This window comes from Erinaceus europaeus, chromosome 1, assembly GCF_950295315.1.
Source record: "Erinaceus europaeus chromosome 1, mEriEur2.1, whole genome shotgun sequence".
In the NCBI taxonomy this organism is placed as follows: domain Eukaryota; kingdom Metazoa; phylum Chordata; class Mammalia; order Eulipotyphla; family Erinaceidae; genus Erinaceus; species Erinaceus europaeus.
In genome coordinates, this window is record NC_080162.1 from 124,251,863 (window position 1) to 124,278,138 (window position 26,276).

Here is a 26,276-nt window from a genome sequence, read left to right on the forward strand (position 1 = left end):
GAATTTTTCCTCTGATTCTCTCCGGTATTATCGACACCTGACAAGAAGAATTAAAAAGAAAAAAAAAAAAAAAAAGCAAGGACTTTGAGGCCACATTAAGTTAGTAGAGAAGTTCCTTCTAGTGTCTAAGGGTTGATAATTGCATGCACACCAGACAGCACTTAGAGAGAATGCTTACAAAATAGCCCTGCTTATTCAAGTTTTCGAAAGGCAGAGGAATCAGACAAGAAGGTGAAACAATAACTGGAACTCACTCCTACTGCACTGGGATCTTGGGCTCAGTGTGGAGAACACCAGCACAGTGGTTGCCCTGCTAGCCTAGCCCTCCCACTGCTGGTTGCCACTGCCAGGAGGCCCATGGCTGCGGGAAGGGCCGGGAAACCTCAAAGCTGTGCGGAGACAGGAACCTCCTTGTTCCCCAGCCTGTAGACTTTTTTTTTTTTCCCTTTCTGGGAGTCAGACATCTCGGCCCCACCCACTAGACTCCACCTCTCCTAGTCATTCCTTCCGCTCTGGCTCCTAAAGCGTTAATCCTGAAACTTTAACACCCCCCCACCCCAAGGATCCTAAAAAAGAAAGGTGCAAAGTTTGGTCCAGATAGGGAATGAATGATCAAAGCAGAGCCGATACTTCCTGTGCTAGGATGCTATATATAACGTGATGAGAGCACCGGCTGCAGAGACGCGCCTTACAGCTCACAGCCGCCATCACCTCCCAGCTCCTGAGGTTTTCCGGGACCACAATGAACAAGTTACTGTGCTGCGCTTTCCTGGTAAGTCTTTGGCCCTGCTAGGCACTTGGGGAGGCTGACTGCCTCCTGATCTGTAGACCTCTCAGCTGATTGATGAGGGTAGAGACCAGCTCCAGGATACATTTGAGATAACACTGATAAAAGCAGCAATTTCAAGTTAATTGTGCTTTTTTTTTCTTAGGGTGTCGTTTTACACTGAAAAGTTCCTGCTAAATTTATGGAGAAGAGAAAGAACATTAGATCATTTGTGCTAGAAAAATTCCTATCCATTTTACTTTCTCTCTCTCTCTTACTCATTGGTTATTAATTCTCATGTAGTATATACTATTTTTGTTTAATTAACTTGTATGTTATTATTATTGACAGTGAAGTACTCTCTTGGGATCAGTAAGTTGGGAGATGTCAATCTTCTTAAAATATAACGTAGAGTAAAAGGTGGATGCTGTGAATATGATATATACCACTAGAGATTGGCTACTTAAAGCAAATATTTTGGAAACTTTGATAAGCACTAGAAAACACAAAATGTGTGTGTGTGAGAGAGAGAGAGAGAGAGAGAGAGAGAGAGAGAATTTAACTGTGCAACTTAAAATTTTAATAAAATTGTATTAACATATATTATTGTTACTATTACCCTGAATGGGGGAGTAGAATGTTTCATTGTTAAAGATCAAATCAAGATGTCTTGAACCTAAGTGGGAGAAGGTAAGTTATATAGATAGCAAAGTTGAATTTAGATCCTTTTTTGAGCAAGATGAATATGTTGATAAGCAAATAGTAAAAGACGTGACCATTTAAACTAACTCGAAAGTCAAGGTTTTTCTAGAATAATCCATAATAAAGTCAAGAGACCTGCTCTGCAAGGTAAGATATTCACATCCCCAAGTCACATTCTGCATGCTTGCCCAGAAGCCATCTGATACACTAGAAAGACCCTGGCCAAAGCCTAGACTTTACCCCTTGTCTGAAACTTCCCACCATACATGGAAGAATCACTCACTGGACTTCTCAAAGCCAAGTTCTGAGTTCATGTTACAGTAGTAGAACTTGGGATGAGGGGTGGAAGAGAAGTAATGGAAATAATAGATTTTTTTTCTTTTAGAAGACAAGGGTCTAATTTGTTTATTCTCTTTTAGGATAAATAAAAAATCTTTCTGTTTTTTTAGTTTGTTTTGTATTTGATTTCCTTCTCTTCCCCAACTAGTTAAGTATGTATATTTTTCTAGCCTCTTTGTTTGATTTATGAAAATGAGCACTGTGAAGTTTCTAGGAGAATCTGACATATACTCAATACAAAACAGCTCAGTTCCCTATCCCTAGCAACCTGCTGGCCTCTGGCACCTAGCAACCTTCAACATAGTTCCTAATACCAATCTAGTCTTTAATTTTGCTCCTTAGGCTAAGACCAAATTCCTCTACTTGAGGAAGAAGCATTCCATGCTTTATCCACATAGTTTAGGATGAAGACTATGACAGTGTCTCTCAAATGGGCACCAGCATTGTTCAAAATTCTTGCTCTCTTGACCACTACTAACATGCCAGCTGTACTCTTGGAAGCAACTTTCAGTACCCTGCTGGCACTTTGTTCCTTTTTTTTTTTCTTTTTGTGAAAACTTTCTGTGGAAAACATTACTGTTTCCTATAGAATCTCATTAGTAATAGTTATTTTTCTTAGTAAAAGTTTCTCTTTTCCTTTACAGGAAATAAAAAGAAGGAAAGGGATAAAAAGAGAGAAAGAGAGAGAGACAGAGAGAGACAGGGAGGAAGGAGAGGAATGGGGAGTATATTTAAGAAAAAGTGATCTTACAAAAATTTCATTATTTGGATCTGCATGATAGTTCACCTGGATAATTCAACTGCTTTGTCCAAGTCTGGCCCCCATACACTGAGGGAAACTTCACAGCTGTGATATCTCTCTCTCTCTCCCTCTTTTATTCTGTTACTCTCTCTTTATAGCTCAGGCTAGTCTTGGGGTGAAGTCCCAGCAACAATAAAAATATTATATTTGTATTATTTAATACTTTGACCATCCAAAGTTGATGCTATGCTGATGTTACGAAGCTAAGATCCTAAAATCATGTTTATAAGTTTATCTTGTAAGGTGGTAGTTTTTCAACTATAACAGATTTTTTCCATGTATATCTATAATGAATCCTTTGTAGCAACACCCCTGCTCTCCTGAAATAAAAATTTTTGGAGTATATATATAATACCTACCATATAGTTAAAAAGAATACTGGCATGATTAAACTATAAAGCAGAAACATAAGGAAAGTAATTTATCAAAAAAAAAAAAGACACCCTCTCTTAGGAAAAATAATATACTAGCATCTTAATGTAGAATTGCCATGATCAAATCACTAGAAGCAAAGATTGGACCATGCATAGTACACTGACATCTCCTCATAACTCAAAGCCATGATCAGTGTTCACTGTGGTGCTGTGATTTTTCTGAAATAGTGAACAAATATGGCTATTTTTTTAACAAAACAGTTTTTATTACATATTGTGTTGTTAAATTGCTGGAAACTCCAGTGTGTATAAAAATGATGCAAGGATCAGGGAGCTAGCCTAGTGTTTATGCAAAAAGACTTTTCTGCCTAAAATACTAGTGTGTAAGACAGACTTTTGATTAAATAATTTTTTTAATCAAGAAAACTCCATTTTGAGTATATATTAAGTGGAGTGAAGATCTTTAGATAATGAGAAATAGGTCTTTTACAAGGTCAAACTTAGTATCAATAGGACATTTGGAAAGTGTCAGATAACAGAAATCTCCCATACATTTCCCAGACTTCTAGAGGCTAGCAATGCCTCTGTGATGAATACAGTATGAATTCTCAGCAAACACAGATTTTTGTTGCCCTTTCTTTCTCCCACAGTGCCCAAGACTCTATGTGAGTCAAAAGGAGCTGAGGTGAGATTCACTAGGATGATATATAGTCTACCAGCATTTTCCAGAGGTGTTCCAACAGAGGAGATCTGGCTCAGTCAAGGTGCTATGGCCTTTGACATGGATGTTCAAAAAGACTGTAGCTTACGGCTGAAGATTTAGCATTTTAATGTTCTAATGTTGGCTTTGCTCTATCAAAATACAAATATAAAACCCTACTCTTATGACCAACATTATATCTTTTTTAATTTAAATACTTAGGTTTTATTACATTTTCTTTTTTTTTTACATTTTTTAATATTTATTTATTCCCTTTTATTGCCCTTGTAGTTTTATTGTTGTAGTTATTATTGTTGTTATTGATGTCATTGGATATGACAGAGAGAAATGGAGAAAGGAGGGGAAGACAGAGAGGGGGAGAGAAAGATAGACACCTGCAGACCTGCTTCACCGCTTGTGAAGCAACTCCCCTGCAGGTGGGGAGCCGGGGGCTGGAACTGGGATCCTTATGCTGGTCCTTGCGCTTTGAGCCACATGCGCTTAACCCTCTGTGCTACCGCCCAACTCCCCCGACCAACATTATATCTTATGCTACATTACTATTATTAGTAGTTGTAGTAGTATATTAATATGGTGTCAGGAAATGAATCTTTTTATACAATGAACATGTATGATGCCATTGATTTGTCTCTCAGGTCATATTTTTATTCTAGGAAGAGAAAGAGATACTCCACCATCCATGGAGTTCCCCTGGTATTGTTCTTGGTGTTTCCATGAGTAGTTACTGGGAATCAAACCTGGGGTCTAAAGTATGGTTAGGCATACACTGAGCCACCTTTTGGGACCCATGACCAATATTTTAACTTAGTTTTGTACTGTCTACTATGAAGTTTCAGTGGTTTGGGAGATCGTGAAGTGGTTAAAACACTGGACTCTCAATCCTGAGGTCCAGAGTTTCATCCCCAGCATCACATGTGCCAGAATGATATTCTGGTTTTGTTTCCTCTTTACAATGAAGGTTTATATTGGAGCATGAAGGTTCATTCTTAAGCATGCAACAAAAATGAACCATAACCTTATTTATAAGCTAGCCCTTGGAGGTGCTACTTAAGCTCTATTGAATATTTATTTATTTATATTTTTAATCATTTTATTCATTATTAGAGACAGAAAGAAATTGAGTGAAGAGAGGGAGATAGAGGCAAAAAGAGACACACCTGCTGCCCTATTTCACCACTCCTGAAGCTTTCCCTCTGCAGGTGGGGACCAGAGGTTTGAACTCAGGTCCTTTCATAATGTAATGTGTGCGCTTAACCAGGTGTATCATCTGGATCCCACCACTCCCCTTTTTTTCCTCCTTAACTGGTTGACTTGGACATCAGAGCTTATATTCTGACTGGTAAAAATCTGTCTCAGTAAAATATTCCAAGGGAAAAGTCAAGTAAGTACTTTTTTTTTTTTCCAAAAAATTCCAGAGCCTAGACGAAGTTTCTACTAGAGATGTAAAAATCTAGGTTACCAACACAGAGCTTGTATTTTTTAAGCCATAGGGAAGACTCATTTCACGTGACAGGACATGAGAGGAAGAAGCAGCCTTGGAGCACATTTCTGATACTGATAATCTGGTAGACAAAATGCAGATATAAGCAGTAATAACAGACATGTTTAGAAAAGAGAACAAAAATCAGAATAAAAATTAGCAACAATAGCAGGAACTAGTGAATCAGAAATCCTAGCAACATCTGTAATCTAGCTATGTGAGAAGAAAGAGTGAGGTATGGCCAACTTGAAATAGATACAAGGAGAGTATTTTTATGTGACATGTAATTAGTTTTTGGAACTCACCACCACAGAATATTTTGGGGGTAACAAGCTTAGAAAATCTAAAAACAGAATTTGTTTTAGACAGTTGTAAGGGATAAGAATAGACTTACAACACACTAGGTAAGGAGCTGTATGGTACCTGCTCCTTCTCACATTTACCTGGACTCTAAATTAATGTTCCCAAGGCCAGAACAGTCTTCAGACGCACTAAAATGGTCACTTGCAGCTAACTACAAGGTGACATAATTTCCCAAGCATTTGGGTAGCCTTTTTTCCACACTAATTTCTCAGAAACAACTGAATCAGACAGACCGCAAATGGATATAGGATGTATGAGGAGATGAAATATCATTCCTGTGTTCTTAGTTTTCTTAATGTATTACTTTCTTCTAGTGATGTTTTAAGGTCTCCATTTTTAGAAAACAATGTTTAAGTTACTTGAACTATCTTCTGTAATTTCCCAGAAATGCCTTTAGAATTTTCACTTTAATTTAGTCTAAATCTGGAGCTGGGTGGTGGCACACCTGATTAAGCGCACATATTACAATGCGCAATGCCCTGAGTTCAAGCACCTGCAAGGGGAAAGCTTCACAAGTGGTAAGGCAGGGCTGCAGGCGTCTCTCTCTATTCCTCTCTCTCCTTCCCTCTCAATTTCTGGCTGTCTCTATCCAATAAATAATGATAAATAAAAAAGCCTAATTAAAAAAGTCTAATCTTGAAGATATTTTATCTACCAACCTCTTCAATAACTGTAAGGTAGGGAAATAATTGTCAAGATGAATTTAAATTTAAAACAAAACAGTAGCTTACCTAGACTTTGTGGTTGGCTTTGTAAGCTTAGTTTTCTTTTCTGGTCTTTTTTCCAAACAGCTCTATTTCTATTTCATGTAATTTTACTTTCTAATTAAAATCAGAAACAAAAACCGTATTTTTGTTCTTAGAAAATGCAGATATAGAGGCCTGGCGGTGGCACCCCCAGCTAAGCACACAGATTAGCAAGCATAGAGGCCAAGGTTTGAGCTCCCACTCCCTACCTGCAGGGAGGGACACTTCACAAGCAGTGAAGTAAGTCTGTGGGTATCTTTCTCTCCCTCTCTATTTCCCCATCCTCTCTAAATTTCTTTCTGTCCTATCTAATAAAAATTAGAAAAGAAAAGAGAGAGAGAGAAAAGAAAAAAGGACAAAATGGCTGCCAGGATCAGTGAATCCATAGTGCCAACACTGAACCCCAGCAATAATCCCGGTGGCAATTAAAAAGAAAGAAAGAAATAAAAATATAGATGTCAGGATTCTATTCTTTAAATAGTTGTCCCTAATCAGCAACTATTTAAATAGTAATGTAGCTATTCAGTTGAGAGACACAGTGTCAATAAGATTGCTGCAATGTCAGATGCCGTCAAAAAGGCTCCAATTTCTTAGTTCTACCTTAGAGCCAATGATTAAATTTCTTTCTCTGGACTCATGCCTAAAACAGTGTGTTGGAGTAGGTAGTAAGTGGAAGAAGGTCTGTTTAATTTTAAGTTTTTGTAATTAAAATTAATTTTAACTGATTAACTATACACTGCTTTATATTTCAAGCATGGAAAAGTCAAATAGTTTTTTTTTTTTTTTTAAGATTTTATTTATTTATGAGAAAGAGAGGAGGAGAGAGAGAAAGAACCAGACATCACTCTGGTACATGTGCTGCCGGGACCGAACTCAGGACCTCATGCTTGAGAGTCCAATGCTTTATCCACTGTGCCACCACCTCCCAGACCACTTTTTTTTTTTTTTTTTTTTTAACCAGAGCACTGTTCAGCTCTGGCTTATGGTGGTGCTAGGGACTGAACCTGGGACTTTGGAGCCTCAGGGATGAGAGTCTGTTTGCATAACTATTATGCTATCTACCCTCCAAATAGTTTTAATATATGAAGTTAGTTATCATAAAAGGACATTTCAGTCTCTTTTGTTGCAGTTGTTCAAGTTCTTTTTTGACACAGTTGGCTTCATGTGTAAGAAATTATATTTCAGTCAGCAAGATCACGGAAGGAAGCCACTTTTGAATGTGTTTTCTATTTTTATCCAGCAAGATATTTATTAGCCTTAGGATTCAATCACTCTTTTACACTGATAAGAACAGATAATCTTTTAAGTCAAAAATATTTTCTCATTCTTAAGCAACCGGTAGTTTTTAGCTAGTATGCATAGAAATGATTAATGTATATATTTTTTATATTCACATAATTAGAAGTCAGGCCTAATGCATTCCTTCAGGGTTTATAAAAATGTATAATTATGTTCACTAGAGTTCTCCTTAGACTCACTAAGCACAATTTGCTTTGAACTTGCATTCACAACGATTGCAAGGTGCTCTTTAGAGTAAATGTCAAATCTTCTAGTGGAATAAGCATGATAATGGGTAGGTTGGCTTGCCCATTAAGTACTGCTCTTGACTACAGTTGGCTGATAGACAGAAAACCCTGCTCCCTCTGCTTTCTGTCTCTTCCTTTATTATACAGTAAAAGAAAAAAAAATTGAGATTGTGCTAAAAGCATGATGTATATGGAACAATGGTGTAGTTGTTAATACTAAATTGTTCTAAGGTTGAAAGGTACAATCTTACCTCTCAGTCTCCTTTGATGAGGAAAGCAGGAGAAGGGAATAAGCATTTTTGACCATGACTGGCAACTTAAAATGATACATATCACCTTAAGATTAGAGTATGCACTTCCTGATACATGAACCCAAACATTTTGTTTTTCTCTTTCCCTCCTCCACAGCAAACCAGCGATGTTTCAGATATTAGTTGCTGTATCATTCTAGATGCAGGTAACTGCTCATCTCACAAGTTCTCTTTAGAGAGGCTGTGTGAAAAAAAAAAGGCAAAACAAGACAAAAACTGCATTTCTGTCATTAGAGCAGATAGATAACTAGATAGGTAGGAAGGTAGGTAGGACAGACAAATGAAAGATGTTACTGAATTTTGCATTATTCCAGTTGAACGTTTACATGCTTGTCTCCTTCCCAAGATTTTAAGTCCCTAGAAGGAAGACTCAGTTGTTATATGACTAAGATTTAGATAAGATTATATTGCAATTACAACATGATTGTGTACAGTTTTGTTACTGACATGTCACTGAAGTCCCTGAGTTTTAGCTTCTTCATCTGTAAGATGGGAACCAGTTCAAAGTGAGTGAAAGGGATAGAAGGCAAATAGATGTGCAGAAAGGGCTATTATATAGCAATATTTAAGGACTATTATATAGTATTATTTATTATATAAATTATTACATAATAATATTTAAAGACTATTATATAGCAATGTTTAACATACTAAGTTATAGTATATTCACCGAACACCCAAGGCTCCCAATGTATTTCACATTTTGTAGCACACAACAAAAACAAATGTTAATATGTTTAACTCAGATGATGTTTTATTAACTGTCTACATAGAGTTTTTGTTTCATTTCATATCCATCATAGCTCTTTTCTAACTCTCTGTCATCAGTTGCCCTTAACCTTATATTGATTGGGCTTCCACCCAGGTTATCAGGAATCAAGAGATTTCATAAGCTTCTGTGAGAAGTCTATCATTTTCAAAGGAAAGCACTGTAAAAATAAAATTGATTTTTAAGTTTGATGTTCAATACAGTCAACCAACACACTAAATATATTTCCAGTTTTTCCACATTACGAAGAACTGTATCTGGAAACTTTGAAGTAGTCATCTGAACCTAGTGCTTATCATGTGGGCCGAAATAGACAGACTTATTAGAAAAATCACAACCAAATCTACTGCTTATTTGCTGTATTCAAAAAATCAGTGGCACATCAAACCTAGTGATCAACAAAAACCCACAAGAAGAAATATTAAGATCTGGGAGGGCCAGAGAGGTAACTCTCTGGATAGAACATGTGTATTATCCAGTCTACATAACCTAGATTTGAACCCTGGAATCACATGGGAGGTGCTATTGCACCCAGGAAGCTTTGTTGCTATGATATATCTTCCACTCTCTGCCTCTCCCCCTCTATCTGAATGAAAAATCAAGTCTGGAGTAGAGCAATCATGCATGCCAAGGCTCTGGATCCACAAAATAAACAATCAACAACAGAAATCTAGGAGCCCAATCTTTGATATCTCTACATGTCTTCCTTGAAAAGCATTAAGTGTTAGGGTAAGGCGGTGGCACACCTGATTAAGCACACACATTACAGTGCACAAGGACCAGGGTTCAAGCTCCTGGTCCCCATGTGTACTGGGAAAGCTTCATAAGTGGTGAAGTAGGGCTGCGGGTATCTCTCAGTCTCTATCTCCCCCTCCTTTCTCAGTTTGACTCTGTCTCTAGCTAAAAGATAAATCAATAAAATAAATAAATAAAAATTAAAAAGAAAAGAAATGCATTGTTTGCATTTCAAGTTTATTTATTTATTTTTAATATTTATTTCTTCCTTTTTCTTTCCTTGTTGTTTTATTGTTGTAGTTATTGTTGATGATGTCGTTGTTAGATAGGACAGAGAGAGAATCGAGAGAGGAGGGGAAGACAGAGGGAGAGAATGAAAGATAGACACCTGCAGACCTGCTTCACCGCCTGTGAAGCGACTCCCCTGCAGGTGAGGAGCCGGGGGCTAGAACCAGGATCTTTACACCTGTCCTTGTGCTTTGCGCCATGTGCGCTTAACCCGCTGCGCTACCACCTGACTTCCACAAGGTTTTTTTTTTTTTTCAGATTTTTTTCTCATTCATTTGTTAATCATTCAGACATGATTTTCCATAAAGTTCTAGAGCACCAAAAGTATTTATTAATCAATCTGTCCTGACAATTGTGGTTGATTCCAAACATAACTAAGATACTGCTAATAGGTTGTAAAGCTTCAAATAACTAAAGGAAACTTTTGGTGGGCGGGAACAAAAACAAATCACATTAAAAGTCAAATTGTGCTAGGAGACAGTTCTTTTACCCCAAAGGAAACAAAATTCTGTAGGTTCTGGCCCAGTGATTCGTCTAATAACTCAGTTTGCTTGTGTTTCCTTTCCCCTGTTTCCTTAGCAAAAGATGCTGGCAGTAAATCAGTTCTGTATAGATGAACAGATTTATTTGCTTTTACTCTCATATCTAGAGACACAATCCTCAGCCAAACAACTTACTATTCTGAAAATTATTAAGCAGTGGTAGACCCTCCGGTGTTGGAATTGGTAGCAATAGATAAACCTCTCAAATGAGACACAGACCCCCCCCCCCCACATCATCATCATCATCATCTTTAAAGTGGAAACTAACTACAAATGGAATAGTACATGCAAAATTCTTTGCAATATGAAATGCCCTTTAGAAAATTCTTCCTTTAGGCAAATTCTGTTACTAAATTATTTTCTGGATGAGAAAAATTGCAGGTTTTGTGCCCGTGCTTGCAAAGTGATCCTTTATATGATTGATATTTATAATCGCCAGTCATCTAAATTACACAAAGTAATATTTCAATAAATATGTTCAGCTGAGTAAAATGGAATGAGGCCCACTGAATACTTCTTAAACAACTGAGGAAAAATAAGGAGACAAGTACTTTTCTGTCTGGGCCCTCTAAGAAAACTAGTGGGATAGGTCTTGAAACATTTGACTACATTCATATAGTAATACAAGTTGGAAAGATCATGAAACCAATTTAAAAAAATAGTGAAGGGGGTCAGGCGGTAGCGCAGTGGGTTAAGCACACATGGTATGAAGCGCAAGGACTAGTGGAAGGATCCTGGTTCGAGCCCCAGCTCCCTACCTGCAGGGGAGTCTCTTCACAAGCGTGAAGCAGATCTGCAGGTGTCTTTCTCTCCCCCTCACTGTCTCCCTTCCTCTCTACATTTCCCTCTGTCCTATCCAACAATAACAACATTAGTGGCAACAATAATAATAATAACAATAAGGGCAACAAAATGGGAAAAAATGGCCTCCAGGAGCAGTGGGTTTATGGTGCAGGCACCAACCCCCAGTTATAACCCAGTGAGAAAACTTTTTTAGGAGACTATTAAAAATTGAATAGAATAGCTGGTGGGTGACTAACCTGCTAGAACACTCTCACATTTACCACATGGGAATAGTTGCATGGGGAAGATGCATTAAGGTATCTCTTCTTTCTACTCTTTACATCTCTCCCCCATTTTTCTCTCTTATCTAGAAAGGAAGAAAGAAAGAAAGAGAGAGAGGGAGGGAGGGAGGGAGGGAGGGAGGAAGGAAGGAAGGAAGGAAGGAAGGAAGGAAGGAAGGAAGGAAGGAAGGAAAAAGTAAGGGAGAGAGAAAGAAATAAAGAGAACAAGAAGCCGCAAAGAGTGGTAGAGTTATGCAGGCATACACAAAAAAATAACTAAATATATAATTCACCTGTGGTACATTTTAGGTGTGTTACTTCCTACTGAAGAAGAATGAGGTTCAGAATGTTACCAGAAATGAGTCTTATTCAAAATGTACCCTCTCCTAAGTCCTGTATAATTTATATATGTAATATGACTTCATACTTATCAGCAACGTGTGTCCCTTAATTCATCCAAAATGTAATGCTTGTGTGACATGAGAGATATCTCACCTGGCAGGGTGCATATCTTGTCATGCATGAACCCCAGGTGTAACTGTTAGCACCCTATAGAATGTGCTGTGGCCCTCGAGGAAACCCCATGATTTCTGTGTCTCTCCTGATCTTTGTTTCTCTTTCTTTGTCTATATGAAAATGAAAATGAAAAACTAGCCTAGAGTGGCAAAACCACTTATGAGTGAGGCTCCTGATTCATGTGTAGAAAAAGCAGAAATAAAGAAATTGTATAGAGATAGGTAAATTAAGAATAATTCTCACATAAGGCTAAGAATGTGCCCCTGAACTGAATTTGGAGCCCTGGTACACAGTGTACTCTAAATGTACACTTCCAGTCAGGGCTGCTCTTGTTAATCTCATTAATCTAACTGTCAAATCTGTACATGTATTTAGAACTTGTTATTAAGTAATCATTTAGCCTTCTTCTAGGAACTCTATAATATCCTTCCCCACTCCATTTTTTTTTTTTTTTTGCCACTAAAATTACCACTGAGGCTCCTCAGTACCTGGTCTCAGTGGCCTTCCTTCTCTCCCTTATTATTTTTTTCTTCAAAAGACAGAAAGAGTGAGTGCAAGAGAGGAGATGAAGAATAAGAAAGATGGAAGGAGAGATATCCAAAGCACTACTGTGCTGTTTGTGAAACTTCAGGGGGAGACAGGACTTGAACCCTAGTTGTCATGCACTTACTGAGTATGCTGTATTTGGTGAGCTACCATTCAGCTCCTGTATCTCTCTACATTTTACCTTTTCTTTCACATTCCATCTTGCAAATGTTTATTTCTCTTCAAGATTAACATTCTGAAATTCTTTACTTAGCTTAGCTTATTTTTTTCTTCTTTTTTGAGTAATGTTATCCATCTTCTCAACTTCTATAACACTTTCATACCCACAGCCCTGAAAATAGTGTGTTAAGTTGCATCTCTATCCTAAATTCCCTGGTATATAGTTTTTTTAATAAACACCAGCACTTGATCTCATGTCTTTCTTCATAGCTGTCTTTTCATACAGCTTTCTAAGTTGATGACAAACCATGTACTGAATGACTGGAATTTGTGGAATTTTTTTTTTTTAGTTGCTCTTTCTAGTCAGCCTCATCACTATGCAATCAACCAAACTGTCATATTGGTTCCTTCCTCTCTTTCATTACAGTGTCTTCACTTAAACTTCATTTGTCTGATGAGTGTTTGCTTGATTCTTTCTCTTCTCCTCTGCTGACAATTGTTTTGTAGTGATTTATTATTATTTTATATCAGGCTGGACTTCCAGATCACTGTTCCAGTGAAACCAGAACATTAGTTTATTAAATTCCATCACATAGCAGTATTTCCCTAGCATGATTGTTTTGGTGTTTTCTGAATGAATGGATGAATGAATGAATGAGTAAATTGAGCTGTTAAAGAAATGAAGAAAAGGGGAAAAGTACTACACTATAAACAGTATATAAAATCAATTAAACTGACCTTCGTAGGAAACTAAGTTAATAAGCTCTGTAGTTTATACTATTTGATGTCTTTAGGAATCACACTATGCTATATATCTTGAATTTTTCCTTTCCTGAGTAAGACAAACTATAAAATGGCATGGTTTCCAAACTGACCAGAAGTTTAGCTAACTCTGGCAAGTCCTCAAATAGTTCTCTGTGGCAAAAATCATGACGAGGGATCACAAAAGGAACTCCCAAACCAAGTAGTTATTTCAAGCTTTTTGTGGGATCCTTTTAATGAATTTTCCATAAACGGAAACCCACTGGTCACTCATAACTGTACATACAAGCGAACAAACCCAGTTGAGTGGAGTTGTTGTATTGCATAATACAAAAATAAACTTGCAGGAGGAAGTATATTAGTAGCCTTCTTTAGGAAAAAAAGGATGCAGTAGAATGTTCTATCCCGATTACTTATTTGAGAATTTTCTATCTGAGTAGCTCTGGACTAGAGTTAGTCTTTTTTCTTTTTTTTTTAATTTATTAAAAAGGAAACACTGACAAAACCATAGGATAAGAGGGGTACTCTTGACCCTGAATGAAAAATTAACCCTTTTTGTACATATGAATGGTGTAGAATAAATGAGAGTATTTGCAAAATGTGTAAGGCGTGACCAAAAAAATAGTACTCTATGGTACACACTGGATTTGAATTCTACCTGCAATAATTATTAAGTCTGGGATGGTTAAATTACTTGTTCCATAATTTTTGTAGCTAATAAGAAATTCATTTTTGTATTTATTGTTGACTGTAAAATATTAATACTCCAATAATAAATAAATAAATAAATGAAATTCATGGCCTGCGCTGCACCCTCTGAGGGCGTGTGGGCACAACTGGAGTTGCCCCTCACGTGCTCCTGCAGAGCTGCCACTCTTAGGAGGCAGTGTAGACTCCTCATGGTCTGGGTAGTCTGAGTACAGCTTTCAAACAGCCCTGGCTACCTCTGAGGGGATCCTTGAGTGGAGTCACTGATGCTGTGTGGAGATGCTATATTGGGGAGCTCAGAGGCAGGGGGGGGGTGGCCTTAAACTTCCTGTGCTTAGTTCTGTCACCCCTACTTTTAGTCAACTTATCTTGCTCATAGGCACATTACAGGAAGGTGTTTAAGCCCCACAAACCAGATGTAGGTTGGTCATCCCCAATGTGCTGAGTCCCCACTGGCCGCTGCCACTTAGTGGAAGTGGCCCTTTCCCATATTGCATGAACACTACACATGTAGCCTGGAGGACAGGCCGGAGGAGAGCGCAGGTTAGAGCCCAGGCCTTAGGCTCTAACATGTGAGGCTGGTAGTGAGTATGCAGGACCCATACACAGGAGGCTCTTGGTCAACTGCCTGGAGTCACTTGCTGCCTTCCCCCTCCCCTTCCCCTTGCATGTGAACTTCCACCTTCTTGGACACAAGGACAATCCATCTCCTGAAGGAAACTGCAAGTGGCCCACTGCTAGGTGACAGGACTTGGCATGCATGTGAAGTTATGCATCCCATACCCTTCGCCACACATGCTGAAGTGATGCTCTGTAGATGCCCATCCCCTCTCCTCCCCTCCCCATACTTACCTCTGTATTCACAGATGGCCAAACATCTGCTGTAAGGTAAAAATTGAAAGAGGCTATATATAATCTGGGGAAATAATCCTCAAACAAGCAGGCCATCTGATTTCTCTGGAGAACTAAGCAAGACCTTAAGTGGGTGAACGGAAAATAAAGCCAGAGTCTCCTGGAAAAAAAAAAAAAAAGAAAGAAAGAAAAGAAATTTATGATAATAGTGGCCAAACGTATTGAAGTAGGTCCAAGTCAAAACGTTGTAAAGATTGCTGTTAGTCTGTGGGACTATGTGAAAGCTTGGCAGAGCTTAGGGGAGCTTTCCCATCCTTGTGAAGGAGGTCTGGAAAGACACCCCACTTGTTAGACTCTCCCTTCTAGGGATGGAGCTAAGAGGTAAATGCTTTCCATGACTCAGTTTCCCCTTGTTAGCCTCTCAGATCCTCACAGGAAGCCTGCATCCTCACACATTTAATTCACTCCCCTGTTAGCAGACCAAATGGCTGCATGTTTGTAAGTTCACTCAGAGTTCACTATGTTTACCCAGAGTCACCATCCTTTCATCCTTTGATTACATACATAAGCATACTGCATCACAAGCCTTGCCAGCACCCTGGCAGTGAGACCCCCCCGTACCTATTTCCTTGTCTTTGATATCTATGATTTACCTCAAGCTTTGTCCTTCTCTGATTTATCTCACCCTACTGGTTTTACCACTATGTTTTTCTTAATATCTTTAGATAAATAACATGCCTTGCATCATGGGACTTAATTGCTTTGACCTTTCTGTATCTCATCAATTCTTGTCATTCCTACCCCCCCACCATAGGAGTAGCTGACCTTTAAGAAACCTGTAATTTCTGACATATTTGAAAAATGTCCTTTGTTCTGTTTGCTATAAAACCTGTGTTTACCCCAAATAAAGTAGAACTTCATATCTGAACCTCTCCTGGTGCTTCTGCATCTAGATGTCCCTTGAACCTTAGACGAGAAGGTCAGCAGCTTATCTCGGGTTGAGAGGCCACCCATGTAAGCGCCAACATCAGTCTACTTCTGGGCATAGAGAGTTAATATGTACTTGTTAGAATGGAATAGACAGAACTCCTTTCTCATACTGTCCAATAATTTTGCTGCTTGCAAAAAATTAGGATGTCATTCTACTCCCTAAGTATGTGCAGTTCTTAGACTTCTCAGAAATGTTGCATATGTTTATTAACAAGAGTTAGATAACTAATTGAAGAATCAAGCATTTAATAAAAATTGGATAGGCACATCCCAAATATTTCACTTTCAGCTGAAACATTTAAATTAATTTTCATTCACTTATATTTTGCAATCTGGCCAATCCTTTTCTTGAAAGGTATGCTTGCTACCTGGAGTACCATGCTGATTTTCTTGCCACAGCCTTTTCTTTTCTTTTTACTTTTCTTTTTTTTTTATTTATTCCCTTTTGTTCTCCTTGTTTTTTATTGTTGTAGTTATTATTGTTGTCATCACTGTTGGATAGGACAGAGAGAAATGGAAAGAAAAGGGGAAAACAGAGAGGAGGGGAAAAAGATAGACACCTGAAGATCGGCTTCACCACCTGTAAAGTGACTCCCCTACAGGTGGGGAGCTGGGGACTCGAACCAGGATTCTTACGCCAGTCCTTGTGCTTTGCACCATGTGCCCTTAACCCGCTGCGCTACTGCCCAACTCCCTGCCACAGCCTTTTCTATAATGTATAAACAATTCTTTTGGAACTTCAAGACTTTTGTGAAACATATTATTTGTAAATCACTCTAGACTTTGTCCTAATTTTTGTTTCGTTTTTTTTTTCAATGTGGTGCCATGGAATGAACCCAGAGTCTTACACAAGGGTAAAGCACCCACTTTATAGTTTGAGCATCTCTAAGCTCCCTGGCCTCATATTACTTTTACAGTTGTCCCAGCTACTGCAGATTCTCCAGTAGTTCTGCTATTATTGTTCTTGTTATTCTGTGGCCCACTAGTTTGTCCTAGAAATATATTTATTACCTTCCACAAAAAATTATATTCCACACTCATATTTATTGATTTACATAATGTTAACTGAATTACCTAAGTATGTTTACAACTATAGCATATATGGATGTGTCACTATTGATACAATGAACATGAATAGATTCAGCAGTAAACCACTGACTTCCTAACTCTGTTGAGAAGAGCTTCAGGGGAGGATATCAGTAAGACTTCAGCATGCTAAGTCACCAGTAGTTTCACAAACGTGATAGAAGACATGAACATGTGGAAAGTGAAGGTCAGAAAGAAGAATTAAGCTATAAATAAAACAGTGGATCAAGATAGGAGAGGAGAATTTGAGTAAGACACCTGTTTTCAAATTTATTGGCTCATTATTTTTTTAATTTATGTATTTATTTTTGTCACTGTCACAGATTCATTGCTCTGAGATTAAAATTTTTTTCCAAGATAAAAAGACAGAGATAAAGAGGCAGAGAGAGAATGAAAGAGATCACAGCACTAACACTTCTTCCCTTGCAGTGGGGGCTGGATTAGAACCTGGGTCTCTCACTTGGAAAAGTAACACACTATTCATGTGATCTATTGCCAGCTCTCAAATTCATTGACTACATTCTGTGAATCCACAGAATACTATGATGGCAGATCTGGAAAAATCTTTAGAGAATAATTCAATACAGTTACCAGTTTCATCCATGATCATCATGTATTAAATGGTAAAGAAAGAGATTGGAATGGAAAAAGAATATTTTTTTAATTTAAAAGAAAGATTTAATTATTTCATGAGAGGTAAAGAGACCCAAAAATATACTCTGCTGAGAGAGTCAAAGGAATTGAAGCCAATGTCTCAGCTATGCAAGTCCTTTGCTCTGCTTAGCCATTTCCCTGACGTAAACAGAAAATTCTTTAGCATTGCTCTACATTTAAGTAGAAGTCAAAGTACAAAGATAGGAGAGGTAAAACCTTGACTTTTCTTTCAAAAAGGAAAGGTTTGGGGCTTCAGTAAGAATTCCTTGGCTGGCAAGGGACACTAGGTTGGAGGACTTTAAGCACTTATGGTCTACACTGAAGAGAATGAGAAAAGGAGAAATGAAAAAACAATGAAAGAAAATGTCATTTACTTTTTCCTTAAGGGTCTTGACTTGTACATAAAGTGCAACTTCTCCTACTGAAAACATTATATACTTCTAGACATAGACATATATACATACATATACATATACATATATTCTAACTATAACTACTGATTAAAATTGGTTATAAGGAAGTGAATTTTACATAGAAATTCATTTTCAAAGCGTTGTTAGATTTTTAAAAATTATCAACTAGCAAAGAAAGATAAAGCAAATATTTAGATGATCTGTGCTATGGCATGTTTTTCATTGCCTTTCCAGGAAATGCAAAAGAAAGTGGGAATGAACTGAGATGAAGAACACTATTAATCTTGTCCATCATCTTTTTAGTAACTAGTTCCAGAAATTCTGTGTGGGAACTGGGGCTAACCAGAGAATGAGACCTAAACATTCAGTTTTGGCCACATAGTCCTGCCTTTTTACCAAAATGGAAAAATTTCAAGTAAAACACAGAGGCTCAGTGAAACGATGAAAAACAGGTCTTTGGTTCCACAAGAGTTTCTGGTCTTTAAGAATCTATATGGGCTATGTGAGATAGCTCAAGTAGGAAGGTGCCTGTTTTCTCATTGTGCAGCCTTGGTTGGAGCCTACAGTAATCCTCATGGAACCACTGCAGTTTCTCTTTTTCTCTGTTGTTTCTGTCTCCTTCAATCTGCAAAAGTTCGCCTGGAGTGAAGCCCTGTTGACAACAACAGCAATACAAACACACATACATGCAAACATATGCACATGCACATATGCATATATACATAGGATCATTTTGTTAGGTCTTATAGATATTGTCATCACTAATATAATTGCTCTTTAATCCTCATATTAATTTTATTTATGTGTGTTTTCTTGGATGCCTCTCACCTCAAGTTCCTACTAGCCTGACGAAATAGAACTTATTACCAAAACAGGGCTTCAGGAAATCAAAACTGTCATATCCAGTTGCCTAGAAATTTATTTATTTTATTTTATTTATAAAAAGGAAACACTGACAAAACCATAGGGTAAGAGGGGTACAACTCAACAGTTCCCACCACCAGAACTCAGGATCCCATCCCCTCCCTTGATAGCTTTACTATTCTTTAACCCTCTGGGAGTATGGACCCAAGGTCATTGTGGCATGCAGAAGGTGGAAGGTCTGGCTTCTGTAATTGCTTCCCCAATGAACGTGGGCATTGACAGGTAGATCCATACTCCCAGCCTGCCTCTCTTTCCTTAGTGGGGCTGGGTTGCAGGGTAGCGGAGCGCCAGGACACATTGGTGAGGTTGTCTGTCCAGGGAAGTCTGGTTGGCATTATGCTAGCATCTGGAACCTGGTGGATGAAAAGAGAGTTAACACCTAAAACCAGACAAGCTGTTGACTAATCATGAACCTAAAGGCTGAAGTAGTGCAGGTGAAGAGTTGGGTGGGGGGTGTCTCTGTTTTGTAGATAGCTAGTAGGCCTATTTTAGTTATATTCCAAAGAGCCTGTAGTTAGAAAATTATAAATCAGGTGCTGAGTGGTGACACATTGGTTGAATGCACAGGTTATAATGTGCAAAGACGGTTCAAATGCCCAGTTCCCACCTGTAGGGGGAAAGCTTTGCAAGTGATGAAGCAATGTTTCAGGTGTCCCTATGGAAATTCAAGAAGACACTTTCCCCAGAAGCCCCCACTCATGATAAGGGCTGAAAAGACCACCAAAGGAGTCCCTGTTTTGCGCTGTATTTTTGTTGTTGTTTGATAGTGTGTTGCATAGTAGCATTTTCAAAATCACTTTTTAAAAAGTTCCATTTCACTGATTGAGATGGTTTGTTCTTCTCCTTTTGATTTATCACTTTATTTATCGTCCAATCAATTCTGACTCTTATTGCTCCAACAATAAAGTGAATAAAGTTGATAAAATTAAAATGTCCACCTGCCTATAAAGAGAAGCGTTACTTACCTTTTCCATTCATGATTCACAGGGGAGTGTTGTTTCCCATAACAGGCATGCTTTTTCCAGAAGTTTCTTAGGTTCTACAAGGAAGGAAAATTGGGGAAAATTTGTGTTTTGCCTGCCAACTCCACAGACCTGAAAATGGTCAATGTTGATCCCTGTACCGAAAAACAAACAATGAAAACCAACCAAACCACCCTCCACAGCACAGACTCTATTTCTTCTAAACAGTGTTTCTTGTCACTAGTGTGAAGAACTACTTCAGTACTCCCTTGCAGACCTTCTGAGATCTAGAATGTGTGATCACCCAGTTGAACTTGCCATGCCCTCTGCCTGTGAAACTGTCTTTTTCCTGCCACACAGACTTTTCCTGCTTTCTGTATCAGAGCTCTTAAAATCCTGTCCGCTCCATGAAGTTCTTTCCAATGAGCCTAAAGGGAGATAACCATTTGCTTTTCTAGTTATTATTTATCTGTGGGCATTAAGAGTTAGTCTTTTAATATTGTAGGGAAAGCATCAATTTCAATATTTTATGAATTTTTCTCGTAGTTTACAAGTACATGGGCCAGGGATCTTGGTATGATCACCAGACTATTCTTGGTAGGTGCTGAACATGGATGTATCTGTCTGTTACATGCATGACAATTTGATTCATGACAGTAACTATAGAGGTAATCATACAATTTTCACACATCACCCAATCTGCACTTTATGTCTTAAAACAGGAAAACTTAGAAACCTATCATATAGTCTTAAATAGAAGTACATGATATTTAGAGATTGTCATGTTCTTACCTTCTGCTGCATGTTTCCAATCTCTTTTATTGCTTACTATTGAACATCTAACTTAGCTGTGGTTTATAATTTATTTTCTTACCTCACTCCCACTAGTTGGATTGCAAAATCTATAGGAAAGGAGTTTCCTGCACACTTACTCACTATTACATAATGACTAGAATCAATTTTGGCTAATATTAAGGAATATGTAACTGTAACAAGTTAATAAACAAGAATGATTGTTGGGTATAGACTACATTTGTCAGAATCCGCACAGAAATTGTGTATGTCCCCATCCCCAATCCCATCAAATGTTTAGAGCTATGAAGTCTAAAAATCTACATTATTTTTCTTGGTGTCAACCAAGGACAACAATGAGATACCACTTCACTCCTGTGAGAATGTCATACATCAGAAAAGGTAGCAACAACAAATGCTGGAGAGGTTATAAGGTCAAAGGAACCCTCTTGCACTGCTGATGGGAATGTCAGTTGGTCCAGTTCCTGTGGAGAGCAGTCTGGAGAACTCTCAGAAGGCTAGAAGTGGACCTGCCCTATGACCTTGCAATTCCTTTCTTGGGAATATATACTAAGGAAACAAACATTCCTATCCCAAAATATTTGTGTATACCTATGTTCATAGCAGCCCAATTTGTAACAGCCAAAACCTGGAAGCAGCCCAGGTGTCCAACAACAGATGAGTGACTGAGCAAGTTGTGGTCTGTATACACAATGGAATACTACTCAGCTATTTAAAATGATGAATTCAACTTTTTCACCTCATCTTGGATGGATCTTGAAAGAATCATACTAAGTGAGATATGTCAGAAACAGAATGATGAATATGGGATGATCTCACTCATAGACAGAAGTTGAAAAACAAGATCAGAAGGGAAAACATTAAGCAGAACTTGGACTGGAGTTGGAAAGACTCTGGGGTCGTGGGAGGGTTCAGGTTCTGGAACATGATGGCAGTGGAGGACCTAGTGGGGGCTGAATTGTCAGGTGGAAAACTGGGAAATGTTATACAAACTATTGTATTTTACTGTTGACTGTAAACCATTAATCCCCCAATAAAAAATTAAAAGAATAAGTAACACATAAATAAATAGATAAATAAATAAATATAGCTTGTCCTGAGCTTGGGGAGAGGAAGTAACTTTCATGCCATAAAGGTTAGTGCATCTAAGTGTAATACATCTATTCTGATGAGGTTTCTATGACAGTTCTCAGTGAGTCTGGATTTATTTACTATGTGTGTGCTGCCATCTCTGTCTTTAAATTCAAACTACTGATGATAAGAACTATGACTTTTAAGTTTACTCTGTGGTTCTGAACGTACAACAGGCAGGAAGTATATTAGAATCAGTATGAAAAACGTGTTTTTAAAATGTGTCTTCAGGAATTAACATAATACCCCACACAGGGGTGATACTGCTAGGTAGCCTGCTTGACTCCTTCTTTTAATCTGCATTTTTTTTTTAGAGAGGGGGGGAGTGACACCATAGAGAGGAAAGGAGAGACACCATATCACTTATTCCACAATCCGTAGAGTCTTATTGCTCCCATGTGGTGCCCGTGGTTCAACCCAGGGTTTAATACATTGTCAACCAAGTGCTCTAACCATTCAACTACCTCTGAGACCCCAGAACTTCTTGAGTCTGGTGATGCATTTATACAGAGGAACTCTAAAATGTCACTTATTTTATTTTCTCTTTCCAGCTTTTGGACATCTCAGTTAAAGTGACTACCCAAGATAACTTTGCTCCTAAGTATCTCCATTATGACCCAGAAACTTCTCGTCAGCTAATGTGTGACCAATGTCCTCCTGGCACCTTCCTGAAACAACATTGCACTGGGAAGCGGCCAACCTTGTGTGACCCCTGTCCTGCCCACTACTACACTGACAGCTGGCACACCAGTGACGAGTGTCTGTACTGCAGCCCCGTGTGCAAGGAGCTTCAGCACATCAAGCAGGAGTGCAATGGCACCCACAACCGAGTGTGTGAATGTGAGGAAGGTCGATACCTGGAGGTCGAATTCTGCCTGAAGCACAGGAGCTGCCCTACTGGGTTTGGAGTATTACATGCTGGTAGGTTTCAGCTTCCCGAATGTAGCACAGTTCATTAGAATCCTGCTAAGTTGGGCAGTAAAGAAAGTTTCAGGGAACACTGTCATCCTGATGACATTAGAGGATAGAAGACTGCAAAAGTAATAGAATCTGCTAGGTGTCTAGATGGCTGTCAGAGGACCATTTCTCCAAGGAATACTTTACCACTATGGGACCATTCAGTGACATGTTTCAAACACATCAATTGCTCTCTAATGAGATGCATGATGGATTTCTCTTGTTTTAAAAGGTGCACACTCTTGAGTCGTTCTCTTTATACACCTCTATGCTTCACTTCAGCATGGGTAGCTTCAAACTGCAGTACTTCCTGACAAATACCCGAAATGTTAATTGATACCAAGAGACTAATTATGCTGATATTAATGAGACTTTGGAGTGCTGACTATGAACAGTTACAATTAATTATGTAAAAAATTAGAATAGTTGGGGGAATGCATTTCATTATTAAATATGAAGCTGGTTCTTCTTTTGGCATGAAAGTTGAGTATCTGGGAGGATAAAAGCTACAGAAGAATATCTTCTTCAGTGAGCTTATTCTTTATCTTACACGAAACATTGCCAAGTAAGACTTTGTCTCCAAAATAGTTTCTCCCTTTTTTTCATTTTGAATAGCATAGGTTAAAGTCGTTGTGCATTGACTCTTTCAAAGCTGAGACTCGTATTTGTTGTCTTCCACATTAGTGAAATTTCATGGTAGTCTGTATTTGGAAAAATTGAGAGTAACCACTCACTGTACTGGAGGGAGCAGTGTAGAGAGTCTGACTACTTACGAGCCAGTTTTTTCAAAGTCAGCATTACTAATATTTTGAAATAAGTAATTCCTTTTTGTGGGCTACTGCCCTGTGCATTGTTGAGATTTTAGTAGTGTCTCTGTGATTTTTCTGCTAAATGCCAATAACACTTTGCCCCAGTTTTGTCAAACAAAACTATCTCTATTTTTCCTTGCATGGCAAATTGCCCTGGCTGGTGACCATACTGTTTTAAAGCATGCTAATTGCTTGTAATTATTTCAGCTTTCAAACATTGTGACCTACAAAGTCAAAACTTCAGGGTAAATGGAGACAAAACCAATATTAAAAGTTGACATCAAATGGACTACAGAACTGCCTTCTGAGTGCAGAACTGATGTGACTGAGGCTACATGGACCTGAGTGGTGCTCTGCCTTCTTTCTCATTTGAAACTTTCTATCTCATGTGAAATCTTTTGAAAATTGAAACAGTTTTTCCCCCTAAATTTTAACTGAGATAAAATTAATCACAGAATGTACAAATTGCATAAAAGTCTCTAAGCAACATCTCCAGCATTAGTGCTGGAGAAAGAAATGGGTGACGGTTCCTAGTTTTACTAAACAATAATTATTCAAAAGCCAATCCAAATTCAAGGGGGGAAACCCCATCCAACAAACCTAAATCCATTCAATTTGGCAAGCTGTATACGTAGGAAACTTAAGTATGCAAGAACTATGAAACCTGAAAAACAGAATTTCTCAAAGAACAAATGAAACTGGAAGAATATTTCACACATAAGCTTAGAAATGTGTTTGTATAGTGAGGTAAAGAGACAACATGGAAATTGAGGAGACAGACACATGCCAGTTTTATTGTGCTGATTACACTGTGGAAATTATTTACCACTTCTTCTTTGAAAGCCACAGATGGTTCCACATAGAAAACAAGAAGTTCCCAGTCCAAAGAGAAAGAAGGTGTTATTCAAAAAGTGGCTAATAGCCATTCCTTTTTGTTGCTTATTTCAAACCAAATCATTTCTTACCCATACCATGAACACTTCTCCATCCAAATTCATCTCATCGTTACGATATTTCACATTTTGCCTGACAATTATTGTGGTTGTAATAATGCAAGCTCATTTGTTTAGATGGATAAATCTCTTTATTTCTTTTACAAAACGTTCCATCAGCTATCAAAGAAAAGTCCTCTTCAGAAAGGGAATGACATAGTCTCCAAATAGATTGAGAAGCATTTACATTTACTTACCTCAGTCTTTGTGTCCTTACCCCCCACCCCCGACACTTTTTTTTTTAAGTTTAAAGGCTACATTACATGCAAGATCCCCTTAGACTTAAACCTCAAATTGTATCTGAACAATAGTCGGGTTCTTATTTCTGCAGTTAACTTTTCAGAACATATGACAATAGGGGAAGGAGGATTTGAATCCAAATGTAGAAATCTACTTAGAATATTAAACATGGCAGAATGCATGAACTTCATACCAAAACAGCTCTGCTAATGGTGTTGCAGTCAATGTGGAAGTCAGTGTGGAATTAGGTTCCATTTAAGGAGAAGAGTGTAAATATTTTAGGAACACAGAACTTTTAATAAGGCAGATTCTAAAATGATATCATTGAAATAATGGAAATGGTATATAAAATGTGAAGGTCTTAAGACTATGGTGCACCTCCCCTCCTCTTTGTTTCTGTCAGCCTTTTATCTGCTTTTACTGTTAAACAAATATTCAACATTTTTAGAAGGAAAATAAAGCAGCAAGAGATTAAACCAGAACTAATCTATACATCTTCCTCCTCCTCCTCCTCTTCCTCCTCCCCCTCTCCCTCTCCCATTGTCTGTCTCTCTCTCTCTCTCTCTCTCTCTCTTTCCTGGCTTTGGTACGGTAAGGTGGGAGGTTAAAGATTTTTAATAAATTAAATTTTATTAATTTTCTGTAGTCTTCATCTGTCCCTTTTGTGTTTGTTATCTTACATAAACCAGAAGTGGCCTCTTAAAACTGCATTTGAATACTGAAAACTAAATCTGTTCAACCAGCTTACACTAGATGGAGGCATTTTCATATGCAAATACACTGTAGTGTATTATCTGCCCATGTATAATAAGAGTCAAGAGCTAGAAGCTTTTTATTTTTAATAGTGTCTTAAGTTATTGACTGGTTCAAGTTTTCCTACCAGTGATTTCTCCAAATTTATCAAATATCTTTCTTGAAATAAAATGCCCTTGGAGTCTCCCTTCTCTGAAATTTTAATGAGTATGTTTTTTTAAAACTCAACAATTTAAACAAATAATATATCATCTCCCATTTACTATGTAGCTTAACTGCAGGCTCACACTTTTAAATCAGGAGTCAACTTTAATGCAATTTATGTATGTGGCATTCAATAGGTACTAATTTCAAAAAATCATAATATCCCAGTCACATAAACAATTGTTTTCATAATGTTCCAGGGAAATTAACTGTGTGAAGAACATGGTTGGCACCAGGACCTCACTGACAAGTTAATGCCAACGGGAGTAATGAACAC

General features: G+C 38.0%; 1 protein-coding gene across 2 annotated transcripts in view; it reads left to right on the plus strand.

Moving 5' to 3' along the window:
• Window positions 1-492: 492 nt before the first annotated feature.
• TNFRSF11B (TNF receptor superfamily member 11b) overlaps window positions 493-26,276 on the plus strand; it is a 33,173-nt gene continuing 7,389 nt past the window's right edge. Inside the window, exons 1-2 of one of the 2 annotated variants that reach the window (XM_060195673.1) lie at window positions 493-772; window positions 22,596-22,965. In XM_060195673.1, coding sequence (XP_060051656.1) covers window positions 743-772; window positions 22,596-22,965 — 400 coding nt within the window. In that variant the 5' untranslated portion in view covers window positions 493-742. The remainder of the gene's footprint in view (window positions 773-22,595; window positions 22,966-26,276) is intronic. The other variant, XM_007526233.3, reaches the window with a different exon arrangement.